The sequence below is a fragment of the Carcharhinus amblyrhynchos genome, unplaced genomic scaffold (assembly GCF_965287045.1).
Source record: "Carcharhinus amblyrhynchos unplaced genomic scaffold, sCarAmb.v2.hapA scaffold_45, whole genome shotgun sequence".
Taxonomy (NCBI): domain Eukaryota; kingdom Metazoa; phylum Chordata; class Chondrichthyes; order Carcharhiniformes; family Carcharhinidae; genus Carcharhinus; species Carcharhinus amblyrhynchos.
In genome coordinates this window covers 2,417,326-2,444,856 of record NW_027649786.1, presented here as the reverse complement: position 1 = coordinate 2,444,856, position 27,531 = coordinate 2,417,326, and the positions used below count along the sequence as shown (strand labels likewise).

The window sequence follows — 27,531 nt, the reverse complement described above, 5'->3', positions numbered from 1 at the left end:
GGCAACAATAATCTCTCCCTCAAAGTCAACAAAATGAAGGAGATTGTCATCGACTTCAGGAAGCGTAAAGGAAAACATGCCCCTGTCTACATCAACAGGGACGAAGTAGAAAGGATCGAGAGCTTCAAGTTTTAGGTGTCCAGATCACCAACAACCTGTCCTGGTCTCCCCATAGTAAGAAGTCTGACAACACCAGGTTTAAGTCCAACCAATTTATTTGATAGTCCCTCTATCAGATTTAAGGTTGGACTTAAATCTGGTGTTGTCAGACTTCTTACTGTGTTTACCCCAGTCCAATGTCAGCATCTCCTCATCTGGTCTCCCCATGCCAAAACTATAGCTAAGAAAGCTCACCCACACCTCTACTTTCTCAGAAGATCAAGGAAATTTGACGTGTCAGCTACGACTCTCACCAACTTTTACAGATGCACCATAGAAAGCATTCTTTCTGGTTGTATCACAGCTTGGTATGGCTCCTGCTCTGCCCAAGATTGCAAGGATCTACACAAGATCGTGAATGTAGCCCAAACTGTCACGCAAACCAGCCTCCCATCCATTGACTCTGTCTACACTTCCCGCTGCCTTGGCAAAGCAGCCAGCATAACTAAGGACTCCACGCACCGTGGACATTCTCCCTTCCACCTTCTTCTGTCGGGGAAAAGATACAAAAGTCTGAAGTCACGTACCAGCCGACTCAACAGCTTCTTCCTTGCCGACTTTTGAATGGACCTACCTCACATTAAGTTGATCTTTCTCTACATCCTAGCTGTGACTGTAACACTACATTCTGCACTCTCTCATTTCCTTCTCTATCAACAGTATGCTTTGTCTGTATAGCGCACAAGAAACAACACTTTTCACTGTATGCTAACACAGGTGACAATAATAAATCAAATCAAATTAAAAAGTTGAATGGGGAGGCCTGGGGAACATTAATTAATTGGACAGTAGAGCACTGAGTGAGAATTACAATTTCTGATCAGATTAGGGTCAGTTTAGTGATTTGGATCCACTCTGCAAACCACTGGGGCCTTTAGGCCTGATTTTCACTCCTGAGGTGGGCAGCCCAAGTCACAAAATGTTCAAACTCTGTTCTCCCATTTTGGAATAAAGAGCCCTGAACAGTGTGATTTTCTCTCTGGGGCAGGTGTCTGAGTAATATCTTTAAGGGGTTAAAAACCATGCACTAACAGGGTATGAAAATGCCCTTTGAGTCTTTCATTTTCCCGTGGTTTATGGGCCGGGGTGACGGAGCCTGGGTGACCTGATTGGTGCCATTTTGGAGCAGCCTGTTCCGTTCCCTGAGATTCTGTCCCAGTCGCTGCTTCCCTGCCTGACTCTCCAGCTTGTTTTCCTTTCACCCATTTACTCCCTATTGCCCATCTTCCACTTCACCCTCGCTCAGAGTGGAGGGGTTTGGAAAGGAAGCCATGATTGGGAGCGTCAGGATAGGGAAGCAGTGAGTGCAAGGATTGTGAGAGGGCGAGAGTCAGCAAATGAGAGAGTCAGTGAGTGAGAGAGAGTGAGTGAGGAAGGGAGAGTCAGCGAGAGAGAGAGAGTCAGCGAGAGAGAGAGTGTCAGCGAGTGAGGGAGAGTCAGCGAGTGAGGGAGATTCAGAGAGTGAGGGAGAGTCAGTGAGAGAGAGAGTCAGCGAGTGAGGGAGAGTCAGTGAGTGAGGGGGGTCAGTGAGAGAGAGAGTCAGTGAGTGAGGGGGGTCAGCGAGTGAGGGAGATTCAGAGAGTGAGGGAGAGTCAGTGAGGGAGAAAGGGAGAGTCAACGAGAAAGAGAGTGAGCGAGGGAGAGTCAGTGAGTGAGGGAGATTCAGCGAGTGAGGGAAAGCAAGTGAGGGAGAAAGGGAGAGTCAGCGAGAAAGAGAGCGAGTGAGGGAGAGTCAGCGAGGGAGAGCAAGTGAGGGAGTAAGGGAGAGTCAGCGAGAGAGAGAGCGAGCGAGGGAGAGTCAGCGAGTGAGGGAGATTCAGCGAGTGAGGGAGAGTCAGCGAGTGAGGGAGAGTCAGTGAGTGAGAGAGAGCAAGTGAGGGAGAGTCAGCGAGTGAGGGAGATTCAGAGAGTGAGGGAGATTCAGAGAGTGAGGGAGAGTCAGTGAGTCAGAGAGAGCAAGTGAGGGAGAGTCAGCAAGTGAGGGAGAGTCAGCGAGTGAGGGAGATTCAGCGAGTGAGGGAGATTCAGTGAGTGAGGGAGAGTCAGCGAGTGAGAGAGAGCAAGTGAGTGAGGGAGAGTCAGCGAGTGAGGGAGAGTCAGCGAGTGAGAGTCAGCGAGAGAGTCAGTGAGTGTGAGAGAGCGAGTGAGGGACAGTCAGAGTGAGGGAGAGTCAGTGAGAGAGCGGGTGAGGGAGAGTCAGTGAGTGAGGGAGAGTCAGTGAGTGAGAGAGAGCGAGTGAGGGAGAGTCAGTGAGGGAGAGTCAGTGAGTGAGGGGGGTCAGCGAGTGAGGGGGGTCAGTGGGTGAGGGGGGTCAGTGAGTGAGGGGGGTCAGCGGGTGAGGGGGGTCAGCGAGTGAGGGGGGTCAACGGGTGAGGGGGGATCAGTGAGTGAGGGGGGTCAGCGAGTGAGGGGGGTCAGTGGGTGAGGGGGGGTCAGTGAGTGAGGGGGGTCAGCGAGTGAGGGGGGTCAGCGAGTGAGGGGGGTCAGCGAGTGAGGGGGGTCAGCGGGTGAGGGGGGCCAGCAAGTGAGAGAGTCAGCCTGTGTCATCAAGTAGAAATAGAGTTTGAATTTTTTGGCTCGATGTTGTAGGCTGACTTTTACATGAGATCGACAATTATGGTAATAAAAATCTACATTTTTACAAGAGCCAGCCTGTCAGGGTGGCAGATTCCCGAACACAATTTGTGACTAACTTGGGTTTATCTGATTTCTGTTACGTATTTTCCACACCCTTTTCTGGGTGTGGTTTATAATAATATTACTGCTGAAGTCAGGAAATGAAACTGAAAGTATTTCACTGAACGTTGATCACCATTTTACTCAGAGCAGACACAAGGTGATCAGTCTGTCGAGATGGAAGATGAACTTTCCTGTGCTGTTTGCCACGATCTGTATAAAGATCCTGTTTTAATCGACTGTGATCACAACTTCTGTCGATCCTGTATAACCCAGTACTGGGAGAAAGCTGTCACTGCCTCCTGCCCCATCTGTAGAAAGGAAACTTCCTCCAGGGATCTGAGACCCAACCGCACTCTCTCCAACATGGTGGACCTGTTTGTAAAAAGTGATAAAGGTGATAAAATTCAGCCGGAATGCAGCCGTCACCAGGAGAAGCTGAAATTATTTTGTAAAACTGACAATCAGCCCATCTGTCTCGTTTGTCAGACTTCAAAAAATCATCAAAACCACGAGATGCTGCCAGTGGAAGAAGCTGCTGAAGAGTTTAAGGTGAGGAGATCCTGTGTAAAATAAAACACAGAAACAGATAACAGAATCCTCAACAGGGAACAGTCATAGATTTGGGTTTGAGTATCTCTCAATATTTATTATTTAATTCCTCAGGATGCAAGTTTACAAAAGAATTCAAAGTTACAGGCAAGAAATGAGAGAGAACCATGATGGTTGTTTTCAGCGAGCTGCCAGTTGCAATCTTATGGCACTTAGTGCAAAAAAAGAGCCAGAATGCGGTTCTTGCCAGTACCGGGGAGGAGATGGAGCCTGAGCTCGCTGGTAAAGCCAGCTGCAGAGATCTTGGCGTGCCGTTATACAAGGTCCCCGATCTCCCAGTGCACTGGGAAATCTCCTGCTTCCCAAATTGGGGTGGCACGGCGGCACACAGTGGTTACACTGCTGCCTCGCACTGCCGGGAACCAGGGTCAATTCTTGAGGGACTGTGTGGAGTTTGCGCATTCTCTCCATGTCTGTGTGGGTTTTCTCCGATGCTTCGGTTTCCTCCCACATTCCAAAGATGTGCAGGTTAGGTTGGTTGGCCATGCTAAATTGCCACTCAGTGTCCCCAAGATCTATATGTTAGGGGGATTAGCGGGGTTAATACGTGAGGTTACGGGGATAGAGGCTGGGGAAGATGCTCTGTCAGAGTGTCGGTGCAGGCTGATGGGTCAAATGGCTTCCCTCTGCATCGTAGGGATTTTATGATTCTATGAGATAAGGGAATCTTACGACAGATGGTCAAAACTTTGGTCACAGAGGTAGTTTCTCTGGAATGTCCCAAAGAAGAAAGACAGAGTTTTAAGGAGGAAATTGCAAAGTTTGAGGCCTAGTCAAGTGAGGGCACTACTGTCAATAATAGAGCAGATTCAGAGATATTCAAAAGGCAAGAAATATACAAGCTGCTAGAGAAAAATAATGATCACATGAAAATATCAGGTACATCCAGTAAATTGGAATATTTTTGACTGGTTATATGTTTTAAAAAACTATTAGACTGCTTAAAGTCAGGGGCGGTTTGGATAGGTTAATGTAGCTAGAGCTCGTACTTTTGATAAGATGAGCAACAGATCAAACAGATGCTTTCCGAGGGCAAGCTGGTAACAATGTGAAATAGAACATAAAGGGTCTGAAGATGTATTAACATTTCAAAGGAGGAGACTTTGCATTTACATTCTAAAATGTAAACTCACGAAATGAAAGTAATTAAGTTTCACTTCTGAAGAATGGTGGCACAGTGGTTAGCACTGCTGCTTCACAGCACCAGGGACGCTGGTTCGATTCCCGGCTTGGGTCATTGTCTGTGTGGAGTTTACATGTTCTCCCTGGGTGGGCTTCCTCCGGGGGATCTGGTTTCCTCTCACAGTCTGAAAGACATGCTGGTTAGGAGCATTGGCCTGAACAGGCGCCAAAGTGTGGCGACTTGGGGAATTTTACAGTAACTTCATTGAGGTGTTAATGTAAACCAACTTGTGACGAACAAATAAACTTTACTTTAAGAGGCTAGATCAGATATGGGAAGATCAAAAAGGGAAAAAACGATATCAGAAGCATCCAACTTATCCAACTGTAGATGTTTTGAGAACTCAGCCAACAGCAAGCTGCATCCACGAAGAAAGCCTGCCTTGTAAAACCAGTTGATTTGCTCTATTTCAGAAGCAACCCAAAATAGATCAAACTGCCTGGTATGGTAACTATTGCTGAATGTGTCACACTTTTTGAGATATGACCAACTCACTAAGTTAACATTTTATTACAAAAAACAGAACTTCTGTGGTAATCACTTATTGACTTTATGATGTCGACATTGGAGTTGTTTATTAGTAAGAGGCAGAAACAGAAAGGCAATGGGCTGACCAGTTGAATGAACACATTAACAGTAGAGATAATTTCTGAATACTACATAAGAACATAAGAAATAGGAGCAGGAGTAGGCCATCTAGCCCTTTGAGCCTGCCCCGCCACTCAATAAGGTCATGGCTGATCTGAAGTGGATCAGTTCCACTTACCCGCCTGCTCCCCATAACCCTTAATTCCCTTATCGATCAGAAATCTATCTACCTGTGACTTAATACTATTTTAAATCAGTTTCAGTTTAAATCAGAATACTATTTTAAATCAGTTTAAAACATAAAAATCAAAGCATGGTTGAACTTCATACCTTGAGCAACATATTATTCTTTGATATTCCTAATTTCAGTGTAAGTAGAAAGTCAGGTGGTGCCTAAATCTGGTGACTGATCCCAAACACCAGTTTTACACAGACAGCAAACTGAAAATTTACATCAAACTGCTGCACGTGAAGAAAGTGAAGCCTCATAAAAACCTGAGAGCTCAGAGAATTTTAATTTTAACCAAATGTTATTTAATTTTTGGGTGTGTATTTCTGAAAATTGTACAAATTAACTGATGTTTTTGTTTAGGAAGAACTGCGAAACTCACTGAAGCCAGTCCAGGACAAGAAGGAGGAATGCTGCGCTGTAAAAAGTGATTACGAGAAAACATTAACCCACATTCAGGTATTTCTGATTTTATTTTACATTCCATTCTATACACTTACAGAATTACAAGATGCAGGATTCTGTGTTCATATTATAGATATAAAGAGAGAGTGGAGATGATGTATAAAATATTCACAAGGTTGATCCTGGAACTATGTGGATGGCACAGTGACACAGAGGTTAGCACTGCTGTCTCAGAGCACGAGGGACCTGGATTCGATTCGTGGTTTGGGTCACTGACTGTGCAGAGTCTGCACGTTCTCCCCGTGTCATCGAGTCATAGATTCAGAGAGATTTACAGCATGGAACAGGCCCTTCGGCCCAACTTGTCCATGCCGCCCTTTTTTTTTAAAACCCCTAAGCTAATCCCAATTGCCCGCATTTGGCTCGTATCCCTCTGTATCCATCGTACCCTTGTAACTATCTAAATGTTTTTTAAAAGATAAAGTTGTATCTGCCTCTACAACTACCTGTGGCAGCTTCTTCCAGACACTCACCACCCTCTTTGTGAAAAAATTGCCCCTCTAAACACTTTTGTACCTCTCCCCTCTCACCCTAAACCTATGCCTACCTTTGGGAAAAGATATTGACTATCTCGCTGATCTGCGCCCCTCATTATTTTATAGACCTCTATAAGATCACCCCTCAGCCTCCTACGCTCCAGAGAAAAATGTCCCAGTCTATCCAGCCTCTCCTTATAACTCAAACCATCAAGTCCCGGTAGCATCCTAGTAAATCTTTTCTGCACACTTTCTAGTTTAATAATATCCTTTCTGCATGGGTTTCCTCTGGGTGCTCCCATTTCCTCCACAGTTCGAAAGATGTGCTGACTAGATGTACCCTCAGTGTATCCGAAAAGGCGCCGGAGTGTGGCAACTCGGGGATTTTCAGAGTAACTGCATTGCAATGTTAATGTAAGCTGACTCGTGACACTAACAAATAAACTTTAAAATTTAAAAGAGTTTAAATTGGAAAGATTGAACTGGCTGTGGCTCTTTTCTCTGAAAAAGATTATGGGGAATGGCGGGGGGTAGATGGGGACCTGATAAGGGTCTTTCAAATGAAGAAAGGATTGATAGTCTGGAAATGGGCCAGAATTTTATGCTTGGATGTGTATCTGACCTGGTTCGAGAATAAAATTTCATGAAACGACATTGAGTACGATTTCCCGACATCACCACGCACGTGTAAAAATCGTATGCGGCCCACAGAGCAGCAACACTTTCTCTCATTGTGAGCTCATTGTTGTGTGAGTACAGAGTTGTTCCTGAGTTTCTCAGTAATTCTTTAGTTTTTATTAGCGTGCCCTTTCAGCATTTCGGGACTGCATCATCACAAGAAAATTTCCATGAGGATTGGAGCAAGTGATCCCTCTGTATCTGCTCTAATGGGGAGAATGTATTCAGCTGGTGTGATCTCCTCTGAAGAGGAACAGAGGAACAGGAGGGAGAGGAGGCAAGGCGAGTGCAGGCAGGATCCCAGCCAGAGACCGTTGAGAGGCACAGGCTGAGTTGGTGGTGGGGCTCAGCAGGGAGACCAAGGCGGGTGGGGATGCCACAGACACCATTACTCATTGGTTAGAGTATACAAGCAGAGCACCAACCTGTAATAATGTCTGAGGTCCATGACATTGGAGGTTACGCCTCTCCAGGGATAGGGACTTATGCATCCTCGAGAGTGGTGGTGCAGAGGTCCAGTGGATTGCTCAAGATGCGCTTCTGATACTTTGACTGATCCAAAGGATTGCAAACACTATACAGTTACAAGCCCATGCAGCATCTGGCGACTGTTCAAAACACCTCAGCCCATTACAGTAAAGAAAACGCTTACATTAGCTTAGATTAACAGGAAAAGAACGTATACATTTGCCATCCCTAACACAAGCTTCAAAATGACAAATAATGTCACCCATGACACGTCCCTATTGTGCTGAAGGTGCCTTAGATTGACGCCTCTGGGTGCTGTGTCTTAGTGCAGCCCTCACCATGACTTTCCCCTTCTCCCCTCTCTGGCAGTGACATTGGAGGCAGCCTGCTGACTTTGCTGTCAAGGTGGCCGTTGGTGGTAGTCCTCTGGCTGGTGGAGCCTGAGTTGTGTCCGGCTGGGAGGGAGAATCCAGCCCCATGGCTGGCCATTCCGCAGGAACTGTGGCTTCATCACGGCAAAGAGTGGAGAAGCTGCTGCCCTTGTTCGGAATGCCCTGTGAGAACAAAGAACAAAATCAGCCTGGGAAACGGGCCCTTCGGCCCAACGAGCCCGCGCCGCCATCTCAACACCACCAGTCCCCCTCTCCACCTACGACCCCTGTCTATTGTTTTATGGCCATCCAGATTGAGGGAAACTGATTTAGGGACAATTGATTCCTGCCAACCAGCCTAACAGCACATCTTTGGGGTGTGGGAGGAAACCAGAGCACCCAGAGAAAACCCACAAGCACGGGGAGAACGCGCAAACTCCCACAGACACCGGCCCAAATCCATGTGTCTGCACAGCAATCAGCGATAGTCACTGAGCTGTCGTCTTGCCCAGTATCTTGTCCAGTTTAGGCACACACTAACGACATGAAGCACTAGGCCAATCCTGAACAACCAAGAGCAGCCCCAGTACGACCCATCGCGTGTATGTCCCTCGTTGGACACGAGGTGGACCGACTTAAAACCTGTGAATGAAAAGAGAAAAAACATTATCATACCATACCCATTTACATTACCAGGGACGCCCCATTGCTAATGACCCTTATTTAAAACAATCTCCTATATCCACCCATCTCCAACCCAGTCATGTGCCTGTCCAAGTTACTCTTAAATGACTCTAGCGTGTTTGCCTCCACCACCTTACTTGGCAGAGCATTCCATACCCCACTACCCTCTGTGTGAAAAACCTCCCTCTAATATCTGTGTTGTACCTCTCCCCCTTCACCTTAAGTCCATGGCCCCTTGTCCTATGTGTCTCTATCATAGGAAATAGCTTACCTCTGTTTACTCCATCTATACCCTTCATAATCTTATATACCTCTATTAGATCCGCCCTCAGTCGGCATCTTTCAAGGGAAAAGAGCCCCAATTTCTTCAATCTTTCCTCATACCCCAGTCCTTCCATACCAGGCAACATCCTGGTAAACCTCCTCTGCACTCTCTCCAGAGTCTCCACGTCCTTCCGGTAGTAAGGCGACCAGAACTGGACGCAGTACTCCAAATGCAGCCTAACCAACGTTCTGTACAACTGCAACATTAGACTCTAGCTCTTATATTCTATACCCCTTCCTATAAAGGCTAACATACCATAGGCTTTCTTCATCACACTCTCCACTTGCACTGCCACCTTCAAAGACTTGTGCACTTGCACCCCCAGGTCTCGCTGCGATTCTATACTCCTTACAGGCTTACCCTTTACCATATAACTCCCCCCTACATTATTCCGGCCAAAATGCATCACCTCACATTTATCCGGATTAAACTCCATTTGCCATGTATCTGCCCAATCAACCAGCCTATCAATATCCCGCTGTATTGCCAGACACTGCTCCTCACTGCCCGCCAATCCAGCCATCTTGGTGTCATCAGCAAATCTGCTGATCACACCACCTACCCCCTCTTCCAAATCATTTATATACACTACAAAGAGAAGAGGTCCCAGTACTGAGCCCTGTGGCACACCACTAGTGACAGACCTCCAGCTACAAAAAGACCCCTCCACTACTACTCTGATTCCTCTTTGCAAGCCAGTTCTCTACCCATCAAGATACCTGACCACATATCCCATGAGCTTTAATCTTCTGTTCCAACCTACCATGAGGAACTTTGTCAAACGCCTTACTGAAATCCATATAGACGACATCAACGGCTCATCCTTTGTCGACCGTTTTTGTCACCTCCTCAAAGAATTCTACCAGATTTGTAAGGCAAGCCTTCCCCTTGACGAAGCCATGCTGCGTATCCTTAATCAGATCGCAACGTGCACATACATCCTATCCCTAAGAGTCCTCTCCATCAACTTACCTACCACTGACGTTAAGCTCACCGGCCTATAGTTACCCGGGCTATCCCTCCTACCCTTTTTAAACAACGGTACCACGTTCGCTATCTTCCAGTCCTCTGGGACCACACCTGTGTCCAAAGAAGAGACAAAGATTCACGTCAGAGGCCCAGCAATCTCATCCCGCGCCTCTCCAAGCAGCCTAGGATAAATGCAATCGGGCCCCGGAGATTTATCGGTTTTAATGCCATCTAAAAGCCCTAACACTTCTTCCCTCATAATCGATAGATCTTTCAATTGGTCTACTGCTCCCTCAATGACCGTACCAGACATCAAGCCCCTCTCCTTCGTGAATACCGACGCAAAGTATTCATTCAGGATCTCCCCCATTCCCTCTGCCTCTAAGCACAATTCCCCACGTTTGTCCCTGAGAGGACCGATTTTACCCCTAGCCACCCTTTTGTTCTTAAGATAGGAGTAAAACGCCTTTGGATTCTCCTTAACCCTACCTGCCAAAGCCATCTCATGCCCCCTCTTTGCTCTCCTAACTCCCCGTTTGAGATCCCTCCTTCTGTCTCTGTATTCCTCCAACGCTCTCTCCGTTCCCAGCTGCTTAGACCTGACATATGCCTCTCGTTTCTTCCTAACCAGGTCTTCTATATCTCTAGTAATCCACGGTTCCCTAATCCTACCTTTCCCATCCTTTCTCCTAACTGGCACATGCCTTTCCTGCACCCTTTGCAGTTTTCCCTTGAAAGACTCCCACATGCCTAACGTGGTCTTGCCTTCCAACAGCCTATCCCAGTCTGTATCCCTAAGCTCCTGCCTAATCCGGCTGTATCTAGCCTTCCCCCAATTTAGCACCCTCCCCTTAGGACAGCTCTCGTCTTTTTCCATTCGTATCCTAAAGTAGACGGAGTTGTGGTCACTATTAGCCACATGTTCACCTACTGCAACCTCAACCACCTGACCCGGCTCATTTCCCAGAACTAAATCCAGTATCGCCCCCTCTCTAGTCAGGCTATCTACATACTGTTGCAAGGATCCTTCCAATACACATCTTACGAATTCCTCCCCATCAGACCCCCCAGCTCTAGGCACCTTCCAATCCATCCCAGGGAGATTAAAATCTCCCACTACAACAACCCTGTTCTTCCTACACTTATCCAAAATGTCCGTACGTATACCCTCTTCCACTGCCCGTGGGCTATTGGGTGGCCTATAGTACACTCCTAGCATAGTAATGGCCCCCTTCCTATTCCTCAACTCCACCCACAGAGACTCAATTTCCAGCCCCTCCATGTTATCCTCCCTCTGCACCGCTGTGATCTGCTCCCTAACTAAGAGTGCCACTCCCCCTCCTCTTTTCAACCCACCCCTATCACACCTAAAACACTTATACCCTGGAATATTTAGCTGCCAGTCCTGCCCCTCCTTTAACCACGTCTCTGTCACTGCCACCACATCTAAATTCCTCGTGAACATCAAGGCCCTAAGTTCATCCGACTTTCCCATCACACTCCTCGCATTAAAACAGATGCACCTAAGACCCTCAGGCCCTCTCGGATCCTCCTTCTCCTGGGGGATTTTCCTATCATCTAGACTTACCCTGACCTCCAACTCACTCCCAGTGCCTGAGCTGTCTCTCTCCTCCCCACCCCACCGCCATACTAGTTTAAACCCTGCCTAAACACTCCAGCCAACCTCCCAGCTAAAATATGTGTCCCCTTCCCATTTAAGTGTTCCCTATCCCTCTTATACAAGTGCCCTTCCTTTGCAAAGACTTCCCAAAGGTCAACAAAACTAAAACCCTCAGTCCTGCACCAATCCCTCAGCCACGCATTCAGCTGCAGGATCTCATTATTCTTATCCCTGCTATTGCTGGGCACTGGCAACAGCCCAGAGATCGCCACCCTGGAGGCCCTACACTTCAGCCTGGCTCCCAACTCCCTGAACTGCGTAAGTAATTCCCCCCTACTCTTCCTTCCTATGTCGTTCTCTCCTACATGTATAATTACATCCGCCTGGGTCCCTTGGCACTTCAACATTCCCTCTACCCTCTCCGACACATCCTGTACCCCTGCTCCAGGGAGGCAGACCACCATCCTGGAGTCCCGCTTTTGCCCACAGAACCGCCTATCAATTCCTCTAACCCTCCTGTCCCCCACCACTATCTCACATCCAGCCCCCTTCCTTCCCTCTGAGGCATTTTCCTCTTCCCTTTGTGCCCTTTCCACCTCAGTTGGTGCCTTACCCCTGCTATCTTGAGAGACTACCCCTGGGGTAGTCTTTGGAACATTACTCCTCTTCTTTTTCCCCTTCCTAACTGTAACCCACCCATCCCCCCTCTTTGGCTCTGGGATCCCCTCTTGAATCTGGTTCCTATTCATTAGTGCCTCATTTTCCCTCACTAAAAATAAATCCTCCAGCCTCAACTCCAGTTGCCAAACCCGGGCCCTCAAACGCTGCAACTCCAGACATTTGGTGCAGATGTGGACTCTCCGGAGATGCTGTGTCTCCAGGAACTCCCACATATTGCACCTTACACAGCTGACACGTCTCCCCATGGACCCTGCCATTTATTTGACTACCCTTAGACCTATGGACACACTTTGAAAAATTTGACCAGTAACTCACCTTGCCTAACCCTGAGGAACCATAGAAACAACAGGAAGCTCATCCAGCAGCGTGAATTGCATTTGGACCTCTCTGCTCATCAGTGATGGACAGCACTTAGCAGAGACACTTGGTTCCTCATCCATCACTCACACTGGCAGTGATCTCCTGAGGTCGCAGTCAGTGCGCTGGTTTGCAGGTTCAAACACTTCCCCTGGAATTCCTGAGGGTGTCCGTTAAGCTGTCTCTCCAGTCGTCACTCTGTCAATTGAGGAGGCTGTGCACTCAGTGCTCAGGGTTAACACAGTGCTCAGGTTCCACACGGATTCCTCAATGATGGAGACCATGTCATTCAGATCCTCGTGGATCTCTGCCCTTTCTACCCACGCATCCCGCTGGATATGCAGCTTCAGAGGCTCATCATCTGCCCCGGACTCAGCATGGTCCTGGTCTTCAGCAGTGCTCCCAATGTCGGCATCCTGGGATCACTTTGCCTCTTCCATCTCCTCATGTGGGTGTGCTGGACCCTCACCACTGTGCACCACCTGTAAAGGTGATGACCTAACACCCACCAACATGTGAGTATCTGAACTGATGCCTGGCTCTGAGGTGCAGTGTGACACAGGCGCCGGAGCAATGTTCCCTTGGCACTTAGGGGGAGGTGTTCGGGGTGGACTGCGGCTGGTGCAGTTGGCTCATCTGTGGAAAGAAGCCACATCAGTCAATTCCATCATCAACGTCACTACACATGCAAGGCTGCCTGTTGAGACACTGGAGTGATGTTGCACTGTCTGTATTGGAGCTTCAGAGGCCACTCTGGCTGGGCAGCTCACTTTCTAATGAGGGTCCCATGACATGTTCCTATGGCACACACATCTGGGACCTGCACTCTTACCTTCATCCCAGATCTCACCAGGACTGGAGGAATGAGCTGGCTGGTGGAAATTCAACTCGAGAACATTTCTCTCACTCCGAGTGAGGACCAGCAGATTGGGGATTCCCCCACTGGCTCAGCGGCACTCTGCAGCTTTGTGACTTGTCTTCACCTGACAGGGGAGAGTTCCATCTTTCTTAAGGTTCATTCACAATGTCCCCTCCCTCACATTGGCAATTGGCAGACCATTAAACACTGGCACACCTTCGCCTGCAAAGCACCACAGCCTATTGTGCTGACAGTCCAGCCTTAGCAGGGCAGGTTTCAGTGCAGTTGATACACATACTCAGACCCCTGAGCACTGAGGAGAATGAACACCTAACTACACCTCTACACAGGTCCATGCCATCTCTGCACTAACTCTTATCAACCACAGAAGATTATTGAACCTTTTGCAGCACAGCAGCTAGGTACAGCACCACAACCTGGTGCCCACTGACCTGGGTGGTAGCCTCCGACCAGGCCTTCTTTGTCAGGTGGGGCACTTTCTTTCCCTGAGCATCCAAATGTGCCACTTGGCACTGACATCCTGCACTAGTCCATCCAGGCACGCATTGGTGAAACAGGGGGCAGGTAGCCCACCCAACTTGCCCACACGCTTTCCCTGCCCTCCTGGTGCTGATGGAGTGACTGTACACAGCTATTTATAACTGTTAAATAAACCTCACTCAGCTTCCCCCACAACTCCAGCCAGTCTTCAGGGAATTGTCTCCTCAGAATTAAACCTCCTGCCCGTTCCTCATTGGACCCAGTGCCCGACACATTCACACCTGCGCACAGTGTTAGCCCAACTAGCAGACGCGTTACACTCTGGCCAGGCCTGAATTGGTCACCCAGTGTAATCTCACATTAACAACAGGAACAGTTTCACATCTGCTCCCACCCACACTGACTTCGGGTGCACCCTGAGAGTAACATCAGGCCATACAAAAGGTGTTTTTATTTGAGAAAGAATTGAAAACCTAGGCTTTAAATCAAAAAATAGTCCCTACTAAAGCAAACAGAGAAATCAGCAACTCGAGCCCCCAGTTAAAGCTCCCTCTCTTGAATAAGTGACCATCTGGTAATCATTTGTCTAAAAATCTAATCGATTAACTAGATGTCACTACATTAAGGAATAATATTCTTTATATAAAATAAATCAGATAAACAGCCCAACTGGCTTGGTCATAGAAGACAGAGGGTAGCAGTGGAAGGGTGTGTTTCTGAATGGAAGGCTGTGACAAGTGGAGTTCCTCAGGGATCAGTGTTGGGACCTTTGCTGTTTGTAATATATATATAAATGATTTGGAGGAAAATATAACTGGTTTGACTAATAAGTTTGTGGGTGACACAAAGGTTGGTGGAATTGTGGATAGCGATGGAGACTGTCAGAGGATACAGCAAAATATAGATTGGTTGGACACTTGGACGGAGAGATGGCAGATGGAGTTTAATCCGGACAAATGTGAGGTAATGCATTTGGAAGGTCCAATACAGACGGGAAATATACAGTAAATGGCAGATTCCGTAAGAGTACTGATAGGCACAGGGATCTGGGTGTGCAGGTACACAAGTCACTGAAAGTGACAATGCAGGTAGAGAAGGTAGTCAAGAAGGCATACGGCATGCTTACCTTCATCAGCCGGAGCACTGAGTTTAAAAATTGGCAAGTCATGTTGCAGCTTTACAGAATCTTAGTTAACCTGCCCTGCGAAGGCCGGACTGTCAGCACAATAGGCTGCAGTGCCCTTGGAATATAGTGTTCAGATCTGGTCGGCACACTACCAGAAGGATGTGAAGGTTTTGGAGAGGGTACAGAAAAAATTTACCAGGATGGTATGTAGAGCATTAGCTACAAGAATTAGCTATGGAGAAACTTGGTTTGCTCTCACTGGAGCGACGGAGGTTGAGGGGAGAACATAAGAAATAGGAGCAGGAGTAGGCCATCTAGCCCTTCGAGCCTGCCCCGCCATTCAATAAGATCATGGCTGATCTGTCGTGGCTCAGTTCCACATTCCCGCCCTCTCCCCATAACCCTTAATCCCCTCGCTTATCAAAAACTCATCAACCCGCGTCTTAAAAATTTTTAACGAGGCAGCCTCCACCACTTCAACGGGCAGAGAATTCCAGAGATTCACCACCCTTTGAGTGAAGAAGTTCCTCCTCAACTCCGTTCTAAACCGCCTCCCCTTTATCTTGAGGCTGTGCCCCCTAGTCCTACTGTCCTTTCTGAGCGGGAAGAGTCTCTCCACCTCTATCCTATCCATCCCATTCATCATCTTATATGTCTCAATGAGATCTCCCCTCATTCTTCTAAACTCTAACGAGTACAAGCCTAGTTTATTCAGCCTCTCCTCATAGCTCAACCCCCTCAACTCCGGTATCAGCCTAGTAAACCTCCTCTGCACTCCCTCCAAGGCCAAAATATCCTTGCGTAAGTGCGGCGCCCAAAACTGCACACAGTACTCCAGCTGCGGCCTCACCAATGCCCTATACAGCTGCAGCAAGACCTCCCTACTTTTATATTCAATCCCCCTCACTATGAAGGCCAGCATCCCATTCGCCTTCCTGACCACCTGCTGCACCTGCAGGCTGGGTTTTTGCGACTCATGCACAAGGACCCCGAGGTCCCTCTGCACCGTCGCCTGCTGCAGTTTTTCGCCACGTAAGTAATAATCCTTCCTACCATTATTCCTACCAAAGTGGACCACCTCGCACTTGCCAACATTAAATTCCATTTGCCATTTCCTGGCCCATTCGCCCAGCCTATCTACCCTCCGCGCAATTTGCCGTTCCACCAATCTTGGTGTTGTCAGCAAATTTCGACACCCTACACTCGGTTCCCTCCTCCAGATCATCAGGGAGACCTGATAGAAGTCTACAACATTATGACAGGCATGGACAGAATGGTTAGTCAGCAGCTTTTTCCGAGGGTCGAAGAATCAATTACTAGCGGGCGTAGGTTGAAGGTGCGAGGGACAAGGTTTAAAGGAGTGTACGAGGCAAGTTTTTTATATAGAGGGTGGTGAGTGCCTGGAACTCGTTGCCAGGGGAGGTAGTGGAAGCAGTGGAATTTGAAGGGGCATCTTGATAAATACATGAATAGGATGGGAATGGAGGGATATGGTCCCTGCAAGGGTAGGGGGTTTTAGTTCACTTGGGCAGCACGGTCGGTGCAGGCTTGGAGGGCCAAAGGACCTGTTCCTGTGCTGTAATTTTCATTGTTCTTTGTCAAATTATCAGGATTGGAAATTAACAAGATTGGAAATTAACAGGATTGGGAAGTTTTTCTCTTTAATATTCTGATATGGACAGAACTGCTCAGGCTGAACAACCTTTTAAACATCCTCATTTGATTTTTCAATCTCACTGATATTTTCTAAAGGACCAAAGCATAAAGACAGAGAAACAGATTAAAGCTGAATTTGAAAAACTTCACCAGTTTCTCCGTGAGGAAGAGAGGATTGTGTTGGAAGATCTGAAACTGGAGAAAGAGAAAAAGAGTCAGGAGATGAAGGAGAGGATTGAGAAGATAACAGAGGAAATCTCATCGCTTTCAGTCACTGTTCAGAATATTGAACAAGAGCTGAGTGAACAGGACAACATCAAGTTTTTAACGGTAACTCTTTCTTTATTTTTCTCTGCTTCACTGTCTTGAAGAATGAGCAGGTTGTGTCATCAAAATCTAGAAAATAAAACTCACTGACCAAAATTACCCCAATCACCTGTGACATTTGGATTTCTCTGTCTCACACTAAGATCACTAATGGCTGTCTTTAACATGGAAATAACTAAATCTGGAGCTTGTTTAGTGTAATATTATGGAGGGATAGTTTCATCAAATTAAACAATGCAGAAAATCAGCTTCATACAGAGTGAGAAACCCTCAGAATGGTCAGACCATTCTCCCCTGAGTGTACATTTCCAGTACAGCAGTTGGTCTGAGACTGGGAACAACAATCCAGGATCCTGCCAGGCTTTGCTTTATGATTGCAAAAATATACTCTATTCATAATATCTGAAAGAACACTCCAAACATTTCAAAATGACCATCACACAAAGTGCAATTATTCAGCTTCTTTATCTACATTCTGTTAAACTTTGAGCTGCTTCAACACAAAGAAACATTATGGACATTTCAAAATGGCCCTTGCAGATGGTGCAAAGGTATTGAAAGATTATCTACAGAGATCAAGTTGCACCCTGAGTTGCATGAATACAATTGTGGTAAGGATAATATTTACCGTATACATTCAGTGACTCATTCGGTCCAAGGGGGTTCTGCTCCCCTCACTTTACTTTGGTTGAAAGGTCTTAGACAGTGACCTTCCCCAGTGGGATTCTGCAGCAGCTGCCCCAAGCTTCAGTGCGTCCCTCAGCACGTTGTCCTGAGTTTTGGAATGTGCCAGTCTGCAGTTTCTTGCGCTGGAAGGCCAACAAGTTTCGGGCAGACCAAAGAGTGTCTTTCACTGAGTTGATGATTCTCCAGCAGCAGCTGATGATTATATGCGTGTACTTTAATGCGAGGAGTATTCGCAATAAAGTGGATGAACTTGCAGCGTGGATCAGTACCTGGGACTTTGATGTTGTGGCCATTTCTGAGACTTGGATAGAGCAGGGTCAGGAATGGATGTTGCAGGTTCCGGGGTACAAATGCTTTAGTCGGAGTAGAGAAGAAGGTAGAAGGGGGGGTGGGGTAGCATTGCTAGTCAAGGACTGTATCACAGTGTCGGAGAGAAAGTTTGATGAGGACTTGTCAGTTGAGGTAGTATGGGCGGAGATTAGAAATAGGAGAGGAGAGGTCACCCTGTTGGGAGTCTTTTATAGACCTCCTAAAAGTTCTAGAGAGGTTGAGGAAAGGATTGCGGAGACAATCCTGGTTAGGAGTGAAAGTAATAGGGTAATTGTTATGGGGGACTTTAACTTTACGAATATTGATTGGAGTTGCTATAGTTCTAGCTCGCTAGAGGGGTCAGTGTTTGTACAAAGCGTGCAGGAAGGTTTTTTGTCTCAGTATGTAGACAGGCCAACTAGAGGTGAGGCTATATTGGATTTGGTGCTGGGAAATGAGCCAGACCAGGTGCTAGACTTGGAAGTTGGTGTGCATTTTGGTGATAGTGACCACAATTCGGTTACGTTCACCTTAGTGATGGGAAGAGATAGGCATGAACCTCGGGTCAGCAATTTTAGCTGGGGTAAGGGCGATTATGAGGCTATCAGGAGTGAATTAGGAAGCATGGATTGGATTAGGGGATTACAGGGACTGGGAACGTCTGAAATGTGGAGTTTTTTCAAGGAGCAGCTACTGCGAGTCCTTGATAGGTATGTCCCTGTCAGGCATGGTGGATTTGGTAGATCTAGGGAACCGTGGTGCACTAAAAGAGTTGAGTCGATGGTTAAAAAGAAAAAGGAGGCTTATGTTAGGATGAGATTGGAGGGCTCAGATAGTGCACTAGAAAGCTTTAGATTGGCTAGGAGGGAGTTGAAGAGTGAGTTGAGAAGGGCTAAAAGAGGACATGAGAAGACTTTGGCTGATAGGATTAAGGAGAATCCTAAGGCGTTCTATAGGTATGTCAAGAACAGAAGGTTGGTCAGGGCAAGATTAGGGCCAGTTACAGACAGCAGGGGGAAGTTGTGTGTGGAACCGGAGGAGATTGGAGAAGTATTGAACCAATATTTCTCTTCGGTGTTCACGCAGGGGGACATGAATATAGCTGAGGAGGACATTGGGTTGCAGGGGTGTAAAATAGACAGTATTACGGTTGATAAAGAGGATGTGCTGGAAATTCTTGAGGGGCTGAAAATAGATAAGTCCCCTGGTCCGGATGGGATCTACCCTAGGATTCTCTGGGAGGCTAGAGAGGTGATTGCAGAGCCTCTGGCTCAGATCTTCAGGTCGTCATTGGTCTCTGGTGTAGTCCCGGAGGATTGGAGGATAGCGAATGTTGTCCCATTGTTTAAGAAGGGGAACAGAGACTTTGCCGGGAATTATAGACCGGTGAGTCTTACTTCTGTTGTGGGCAAGGTTTTAGAAAAAATTATTAGGGATAGGATTTATAGTTATTTGGAGTGTAATGAATTGATTAGAAATAGTCAACATGGTTTTGTAGCGGGTAGGTCGTGCCTTACTAACCTTATTGAGTTTTTTGAGAAGGTGACCAAAGAGGTGGATGGGGGTAAGGCAGTTGACGTGGTATACATGGATTTTAGTAAGGCGTTCGATAAGGTTCACCATGGTAGGCTTCTGCAGAAAATGCAGATGTATGGGATTGTGGGTAATCTAGGAAGTTGGATCAGGAATTGGCTATCAGATAGGAGACAGAGGGTGGTGGTGGATGGTAAATATTCATCATGGAGTACAGTTACGAGTGGTGTGCCTCAGGGATCTGTTTTGGGGCCACTGTTGTTTGTAATTTTTATTAATGATCTGGATGAGGGTATAGTTGGGTGGATTAGTAAATTTGCTGATGACACCAAAATTGGAGGTGTGGTAGATTGTGAGGAAGGGTGTCATAGTCTGCAGGGAGACTTAGATAGGTTGCAGAGCTGGGCCGAGAGGTGGCGGATGGAATTTAATGCGGAGAAGTGTGAGGTAATTCACTTTGGTAGGAGCAACAGATGTGTCGAGTATAGGGCTAACGGGAGGACTTTGAATAGTGTGGATGAACAGAGGGATCTAGGTGTGTGTGTACATAGATCCCTGAAAGTTGGGAATCAAGTAGATAAGGTTGTTAAGAAGGCGTACGGTGTCTTGGCGTTTATTGGTAGGGGGATTGAATTTAGGAGTCGCAGTGTAATGTTGCAACTGTACACTACTCTAGTGCGGCCACACTTGGAGTACTGTGTGCAGTTCTGGTCCCCGCATTACAAGAAGGATGTGGAGGCGTTGGAGAGGGTGCAGAGGAGGTTTACTAGGATGGTGCCTGGTATGGTGGGGAGGTCCTATGAGGAGAGACTGAGGGATTTAGGGTTGTTTTCGTTGGAAAGAAGGCGGCTAAGAGGGGATCTTATTGAAACATATAAGATGATTAGAGGTTTAGATAGGGTGGATAGTGATAGCCTTTTTCCTCGGATGGAGAAAGCTAGCACGAGGGGGCATGGCTTTAAATTAAGGGGGGGTAGCTACAGGACGGATGTCAGGGGTAGGTTCTTTACCCAGCGGGTGGTGAAGGATTGGAATGCCCTGCCTGCTGCAGTTGTAAATGCGTCTAGTTTGGGGGCGTTTAAGAGATCTCTGGATAGGTTTATGGACGAAAAGGGATTGGTATAGGCTAGTGGGTCATTGTTTTTGTAACTGGTCGGCGCAACATCGTGGGCCGAAGGGCCTGTTCTGCGCTGTAATGTTCTATGTTCTATGTTCTATGTTCTATATTGGAGTGTATCCCTGGGAACAGCCCGTAGAGCACAGAGTCCCGCATCACGGAGCTGCTCATGATGAATCTTGACAAAACCACCTCATCTCTCTCCACACCTTCTTTGCAAAGGCTCATTTCACAAGGGGGTGGACAACAGTCTCTTCAAGGGCAATATGCAGATAGGGTGAGACTCACGCCTATAGGAAGGATCTGACGGGAGGGCCTTTCTCACTACCAGCCAAGTTAGGTTTTGGTACTTGCTAGAAATTTCTGGTGATGAGGTGTTCTGCCACATGACCTTAACAGTCTGCTCAGGGAACCATCCCAACAGGATCCACCATCTCCTTTCCCTTCAGGGCCTCTAGGCACGCTGACCACTGCCAGATGGGTTTATCATCAAAGATGTTTCTCCACATAAACGTTTCCATGAAGGAAGGTGGTATGGCACGGTCTAAATACTTGGAATATTCTGCAGCAATGTGGCCAGACCCATTCTTTACAATACTGAGGACAGATAGAACCTCAGTACGTAGAGACACCTAATGTTTGCATACCGAGGATCTACGCACAGCTTCATGCAGCCAGACACAAAGGAGGCCATCAGGATTAGGACAATGTTTTGCATGCTTTTCTCCCCTTTATCTAGAGGTTTGTATATCACTACAAACATGGTCCATTTTTGACCCCCAAATGCAGCAGAAAATGGCTTGCGTGATTGCCACACACAGGAGTGGGGAACGAGTCTGACCTGTGCCATGTACAGCAATACTGAGAGTACCTCACACCTGATGACCAGCTTCTTGCCTGCAATGGAGAGGGAGCATCATTCCCATATACCCAGGTTTTGGTTCATTATAGCTACTCGCTCTCTCCAGATTCTAATGCATGCCCTGATCCCTCCAAACCATATTTCCAGCATCCTCAGGCTGCCTGGTTTGACAGTAAAGGAGACTAATTGTTGATCCACCCAGTTCCCAAAGAACATGGCCTCACTCTTCCCACGATTTACCATGGCTTCCAAGGCCTGTTTGAACTGGTTGCAGATGTTGATGTTTGTGCATCAACAGTGGATCCGAGCAAAAGATGGCAACATCATCCAAGCACAGAGCCTCTGCTGACTGGGATTGTCACTGCTCTTATATTTGAATTCTTCCTGGTGGACTCAGCAAATGATTCTATACAACACACAAACAGGAGAGAGGGGCAGCCCTACCTGACTACAGATTTAATTGGAAAGCTTTCTGATTCTCACCCATTAACTGAAACTGCACTACTGGTGTTTGTGTAGAGCAGTTGGATTCAGATTCTCTCCCAAACCCCATTTTGGAGAGCACATACATCATGTAGGTGTGCAATATTCTGTCAAAGACCTTCTCCTGCTCCAGTCTTATGACCTTTTACCTTCACCTGAACAGACAGCAGAGAGCTCAGTTTAACATCTCAGCTGAAAGCCGCTCCCTGTGACAATGGAGTTCCCACTCAGCTGGTTGCTCCTTGAGCTCAGTGCGACTCACAGCAAGTGGAGCTGACATTAGGATTCATTCTGTATGCTTCAGCTTTCCAGCTTACACTAAGTGCTCTGACACTCTATCTGAACAAAAAACGAGGAACAGTACAGTACAGGAACAGGCCCTTCGGCCCTCCAAACCTGCACCAATCACGTCCTATCTAGACCAACTGCCTGTATCTCTCTATTCCCTGTATGTTTATGTGTCAATCCAGATGAGTTTTAAATGTCGCAAATGTATCTGCCTCAATCAACGCCCATGGCAGTGCATTCCAGGCCAATACTGTCCTCTGTGTAAAAAAACTTCCCCCGCACGTCTCCACTGAACCTTTCCCCTCTTACCTTGAACTTGTGCCCCTCATAATTGTCATTTGTGTCCTGGGAAAAAGCTTCCAAACATTCACCTTATCTATGCCCCTCATAATTTTATAAACCTCATTCATGTCGTCCCTCAGCCTCCGTCTTTCCAGGGAGAACAATCCCACTTTATTCAATCTCTCCTCATAGCTAATACCCTCCATACCAGGAAACATCCTGGTAAACCTTTTCTGTCTCCAAAGCCTCCACATCTTCCTGGTTGTGTGGTGACCAGAATTGGACACATATTACAAATCTGGGTGAACCAACGTTTAATATAACTAACATAATTTGCCAACTTTGATACTCGATGCCCTGGCCAATGAAGGTAAGCATGCCATATGCTTTCTTCACCACCTTTTGCATCTTTGCTGACACTTTTAGGGATCTGTGGGCCTGCACACCCAAACCTCTCTGTGTGTCTATGCTCCTGATTGTTCTGGAATTTATTTTATAGCTCTCACCTGAATTGGATCTACCAAGATGCATCACTTCACATTTGTCTGGATTAAATTCCATCTGCCATTTCTCCACCCAATTGTCCAGCCTATCTGTATCCTGCTGTACTCTCTGACAATCTTCATCACTATCCACAACTCCAGCAAACTTAGTATCATCCACAAACTTGCTAATCAGACCAACTATGTTTTCTTCCAAGTCATTTATATATATTACAAACAACAGAGGTCCCATCACTGATCCCTGCGGAACATACCAGTTACAGACCTCCATTCAGAAAAACACCGCTATCCTCTGTCTTCTATGGCCAAGCCAATTCTGAGTCCATCTAGCTAGTTCACAAGTTTGATGAGCCCCAAGGCTGAACGTAAAACTAACTTTGGAGCTTTACCCGTCTTTCTCGGATAGTCAGTGATTTCTATTGGATAACACTGGGAAAGATTCACAAAAACATTTGTGACCAGGACACATACAAACTATAAAATGAAAACATTAAAGTGAATCTCTTTAAACAATCAATTAATTCCAGTTATTGGATAGTGATTAGGATTTTACAATTGGATTGTAACTCTGCAGGGGAAAGGTTCACATCCTGCGCACCATGGGAATTGTAGTGGGTAGGGAGCGAATCATGCACAAGTCCGTTGACCTCGGGTGGGATTTTCTGGATGAGGGGTGAGTGCAGCTGGAAAATCCCACTCTGTGAGTCATGTTGAGCAGGAAGATCGACCCATTTGTAATATTGTGGAGTAACTCACGGTCCAGTGAGGACAGGAAGAGGCAGTCCCATAACTTTCTAAATGTAAAATGTACTTTTCTGTGGAATCCAGTCTCTTACTTTACTTTTTGTGATAAAATGTTCTCCAAACATAAACAGTAATAATTGTTCTTGTTCCACAGAAATTTCCGGATATACAGAAAAGGTAAAATTTACACCCTTGATGTGATTTTTATTTCTAACATATTTCTCCCCCAGTCTGGAATGATCCAACACTGACCTTTATCTCCTGTTTCAGAGTGAAGCGAACTCTCCCAAAACCACAGAAGGTTTACCCTTTAATAAATGTGGGGAAGTACATTTGCTCACTGCAGTACAGAGTGTGGAAAAAGATGCTGACAGTGATTAATACAGGTGGGTGTGAGCTTCCTGACACCAGCTATTAAACAGCTCTCTATCATTAGTAGAAAGGACTGGTCTTTTTAAAATAAATATACAATTGTATTTGTAACGGATTAGATTTTACTTCAGTCAATTTTCAGTTAAAATACAGAATTGACAGATCAGAGAGTCACAGTGACCAGCTCCACCTGCTGAACACACAGTATTGGGAAGGGATATTGTCCATTCAACCTCCCTTTGTGGATCATTAATCCAGCATTCTGTTTTTCTTTTTCCTTCTTCCACAAAACTGGAGCCGTCAACATAAATATCTCATCCCTCAGGGTGGATTCCTGCCCTGAATCCTCCCCCAGTTTCCCAAACACCCTGTACGGTACAAGTATGGGCTTCTCCCGGATAGTTGAGATGAGCTGTGAGTTTAGGGCCATCCATTCTGTTCACCTTAATGTGTTTCCCACTTAGTAATAAAGTCCAGCTGGTTATTCTGACACTAGATCCTGTTTCTTCTGTGATTTTCGTGTCCAGCAATAGTTGGATTGGATTGTGGTGGGTCAGTAATGTAAGAGACTGGGTGTGGGTGAAAACAGTAAAATGTTTCACTGTCCAACAGCTCACTAACAGATGTCCCTCACAGGTGGAAAATCCCTTTTCCAGGTCTGCTGGGACTCTGCTCACATCGGTTCCCGGTCACAAGTGACTGTTTGTTTCCTGCAGAAGGACTTCACTGAAACTGATGTCAGTGGCTGCAGCTTCCAGATAAAAGTCCTTGTCGGGGTCCACAGCTCCCAGAGCTGGGCCAGTCTGCAAGTCCATTTTCAGTTTAATGAAAGCCTTTTCACATTTGTCATCTCAGTCCCAATACTCCCTGTTCCACTAGAGAGGCTACTGCCTTTTCCAGCTCTTTCTCCACGACCTTAAGGTCAGTTGGTTTTGCGGCTGGGACACGGGGGCGGGATGATTTTCCCCAAATACTAAGCTCCCAACAGGTGGGAATACGGGGGATTTTCCCATCTGTTTTTTGGGCGAGTTTAGTTGAATGAATTTTCGGCACTGAGTGTATCACAGAGTCAAGGGATTTCCGTTGGTGGGGCGAGTGCACATGCACTGATTTCTCAGTCTGCCGGGAGATTGGTTGACAAGCGCATCCCCCCCTCACCTCCCCCGGTCACCTGATGGTCAGACCCGGTATCTGTTGGCCTCCCGATGACCGGACCCGGCCTCTGATCGCCGATCCAGCCCCACAATGGCCGCCATCTCACTAAAACCCATGTCCACTTTGTCTGGAGGGGGTCCCACCCTAAAACCTAAGGGTTTGGATATCGCTCCAGCCCCTGTATCAGCTGTAAATCTTCCCAATATAATGGATCCTCCTGTAGATCAGAGGAGAGGGTGAATCTACTCCCGTGTTGGACACTCCTGTCTCTACTACCTTTCTCTCCCTCCACCATAATATCTACACATTGTCTATCACACTCATCATACCTGAGTGGACAAGGATACTCAGGCTGGGTACAGTCCCTTCCTGCTGAATTTCCCGGGACACCCTCTCACTGGGCCACATGGACCTGACCCTGGGGAGTGTTTTCGTGCTGACACCATTTCATTCATCTGTGGGATTTCTGGAAACTCGGGGTGTTTGTCTCGGGTGTCTCTCGACTCCGAGTCCCCTGACTCTGGCCCTTCATTGGTTTCCTCCACTCTCGGACAAACTGTCCACTTCCCCCACAATTGAAACAGGTCGGGATGATCTGCTTTTCCCCGGGTTTAAAGCGCTTCCCCTCTCGCTGCCCCCTCGGTGGGGCCCCGTCATCAGTGACTGGAGTTTCCCTCCGCTGTACAAGGGGAGCCACAGGTTTTGGTGGATCAGGGGCTTCTAACAGGGGCTGCCGGACTGTCCGGTTTCTAACTCACTATCCCTCAAACTGAGGAACACTCACTTCTCCAACCAGCCCCGGGGACACGGCACAGACTAAACCACCATTGACTTGACTCTCTCGCTCTTTAATCCGTCTCTTGTATTCAGCACGGTCCAAGTGTGGCTGCTTGTTTCTGTAACAACCTGATGTTGCCTTCACTCCGTCTCTGTCTCTCTGTCTCTCTCTGTCTCTCTCTGTGGTTCATGTCCCTGTTCTCCCAGTCCAGCTTTCTCTCTCTTGCAGCCATTGGACAGGATGGCAGGTCCCTCCGGGTCGCATCAGGACACAGGAGGGGAGGCACCTTCAGGGGTCGCATTCGTGTCACCAGCAGACGAGCCCCCCTCTCTCTGCCTGTCGCTCTGTCTCTCTCTCTGTTTCTCTTCCATCGTTTTGACAGATCCCTCATTCAGTTCTTCTCGGGTCTGGCCCCGCCCCCAATCTGACCCCGCCCCCAGCCTGACCCGCCCCCAGGCTCCCTCCGGCCCCACCCCCAGCATTGACCCGCCCTCACCCATGCCACGCCCCCCACTCAGGCCCTGCCTGCTTCCGCCCCCGAGTAGCCTCGCCCCTCACCCTGGCCCCGCCCCCAGACTGACCCCGCCCCCCAGCCGTCTCCATTTCTCTCTCTGGAACGGGGTTTCCTCAGCCTCACTGCAGGGTGTGGTGTCCGGGTAAAACCTTCCCCCCGGGCAGTGTCTTCCCCTTTCCCCTGTGCGCTGTTTAAACTCTTCCCCGGGGGATGAATTTCTAATTCTGGATCATTGCTGATTTTCCCAATCACTAACCGGCTGTGAAAGTTACAGTGAGTCTGACTAACATTTTATCCGTGTCCATCTGTTCCCAGCTCCAGTCACCTTCGACCCTAATACAGCCCATCCTTCCCTTCTCCTGTCTGAGGACCTGAGCACCGTGAGAATCACCGGGAAACGGCAGCAACTCCCTAACAATCCGGAGAGATTTGATTCCTGTGTCAATGTCCTGGGATCAGAGGGATTCACATCAGGAAAACATTCCTGGGAGGTGGAGGTGGGAAACAAGACAAAGTGGGATGTGGGTGTGGTCAAGGAATCCATCGATAGGAAGGAGAAAATCACCCTGGATCCAGATAACGGATACTGGGCAATGATACTGAGAGAGGGGAATGAATACTGTGCTTGTGAAGAATCATTGAAATGTTTAGATCTGAGTGTGAATCCGAGAAAGATTCGAGTCTGTCTGGATTATGAGGGAGGGAAGGTGTCCTTTTATAACTCAGATAACAAGTCCCATATCTACACTTTCACTGGTACATTCACTGAGAAACTCTATCCTTTCTTCAGTCCATGTATCACTGATGGGGGTAAAAACACAGAACCCCTGAAAATCTGTCCCCGGACAGTAACAATCCAGGAGGATGAGGGTTTTAACCCTTCATCCAAATAA

At 47.3% G+C, this 27,531-nt stretch overlaps 1 protein-coding gene across 1 annotated transcript; it reads left to right on the top strand.

The window, feature by feature from the left end:
* Positions 1-3,012: 3,012 nt before the first annotated feature.
* On the top strand, positions 3,013-27,531 carry LOC145337301 (zinc-binding protein A33-like). Its single transcript, XM_080182098.1, has 6 exons — positions 3,013-3,387; positions 5,811-5,906; positions 16,781-17,014; positions 23,974-23,996; positions 24,090-24,205; positions 26,954-27,531. The coding sequence occupies exons 1-6, from the start codon at positions 3,013-3,015 to the stop codon at positions 27,529-27,531; spliced, it is 1,422 nt and encodes a 473-aa protein (XP_080038224.1).

What these genes read in the sequence shown, in the direction of transcription:
- LOC145337301 (XM_080182098.1), top strand. Translation starts at nt 3,013, where the DNA reads ATGGAAGATGAACTTTCCTGTGCTGTTTGCCACGATCTGTATAAAGAT. An exon ending in AAACATTAACCCACATTCAG is followed by an intron (nt 5,907 to 16,780) that starts GTATTTCTGATT and finishes TATTTTCTAAAG; the next exon opens with GACCAAAGCATAAAGACAGA. An exon ending in TTTCCGGATATACAGAAAAG is followed by an intron (nt 23,997 to 24,089) that starts GTAAAATTTACA and finishes CTCCTGTTTCAG; the next exon opens with AGTGAAGCGAACTCTCCCAA.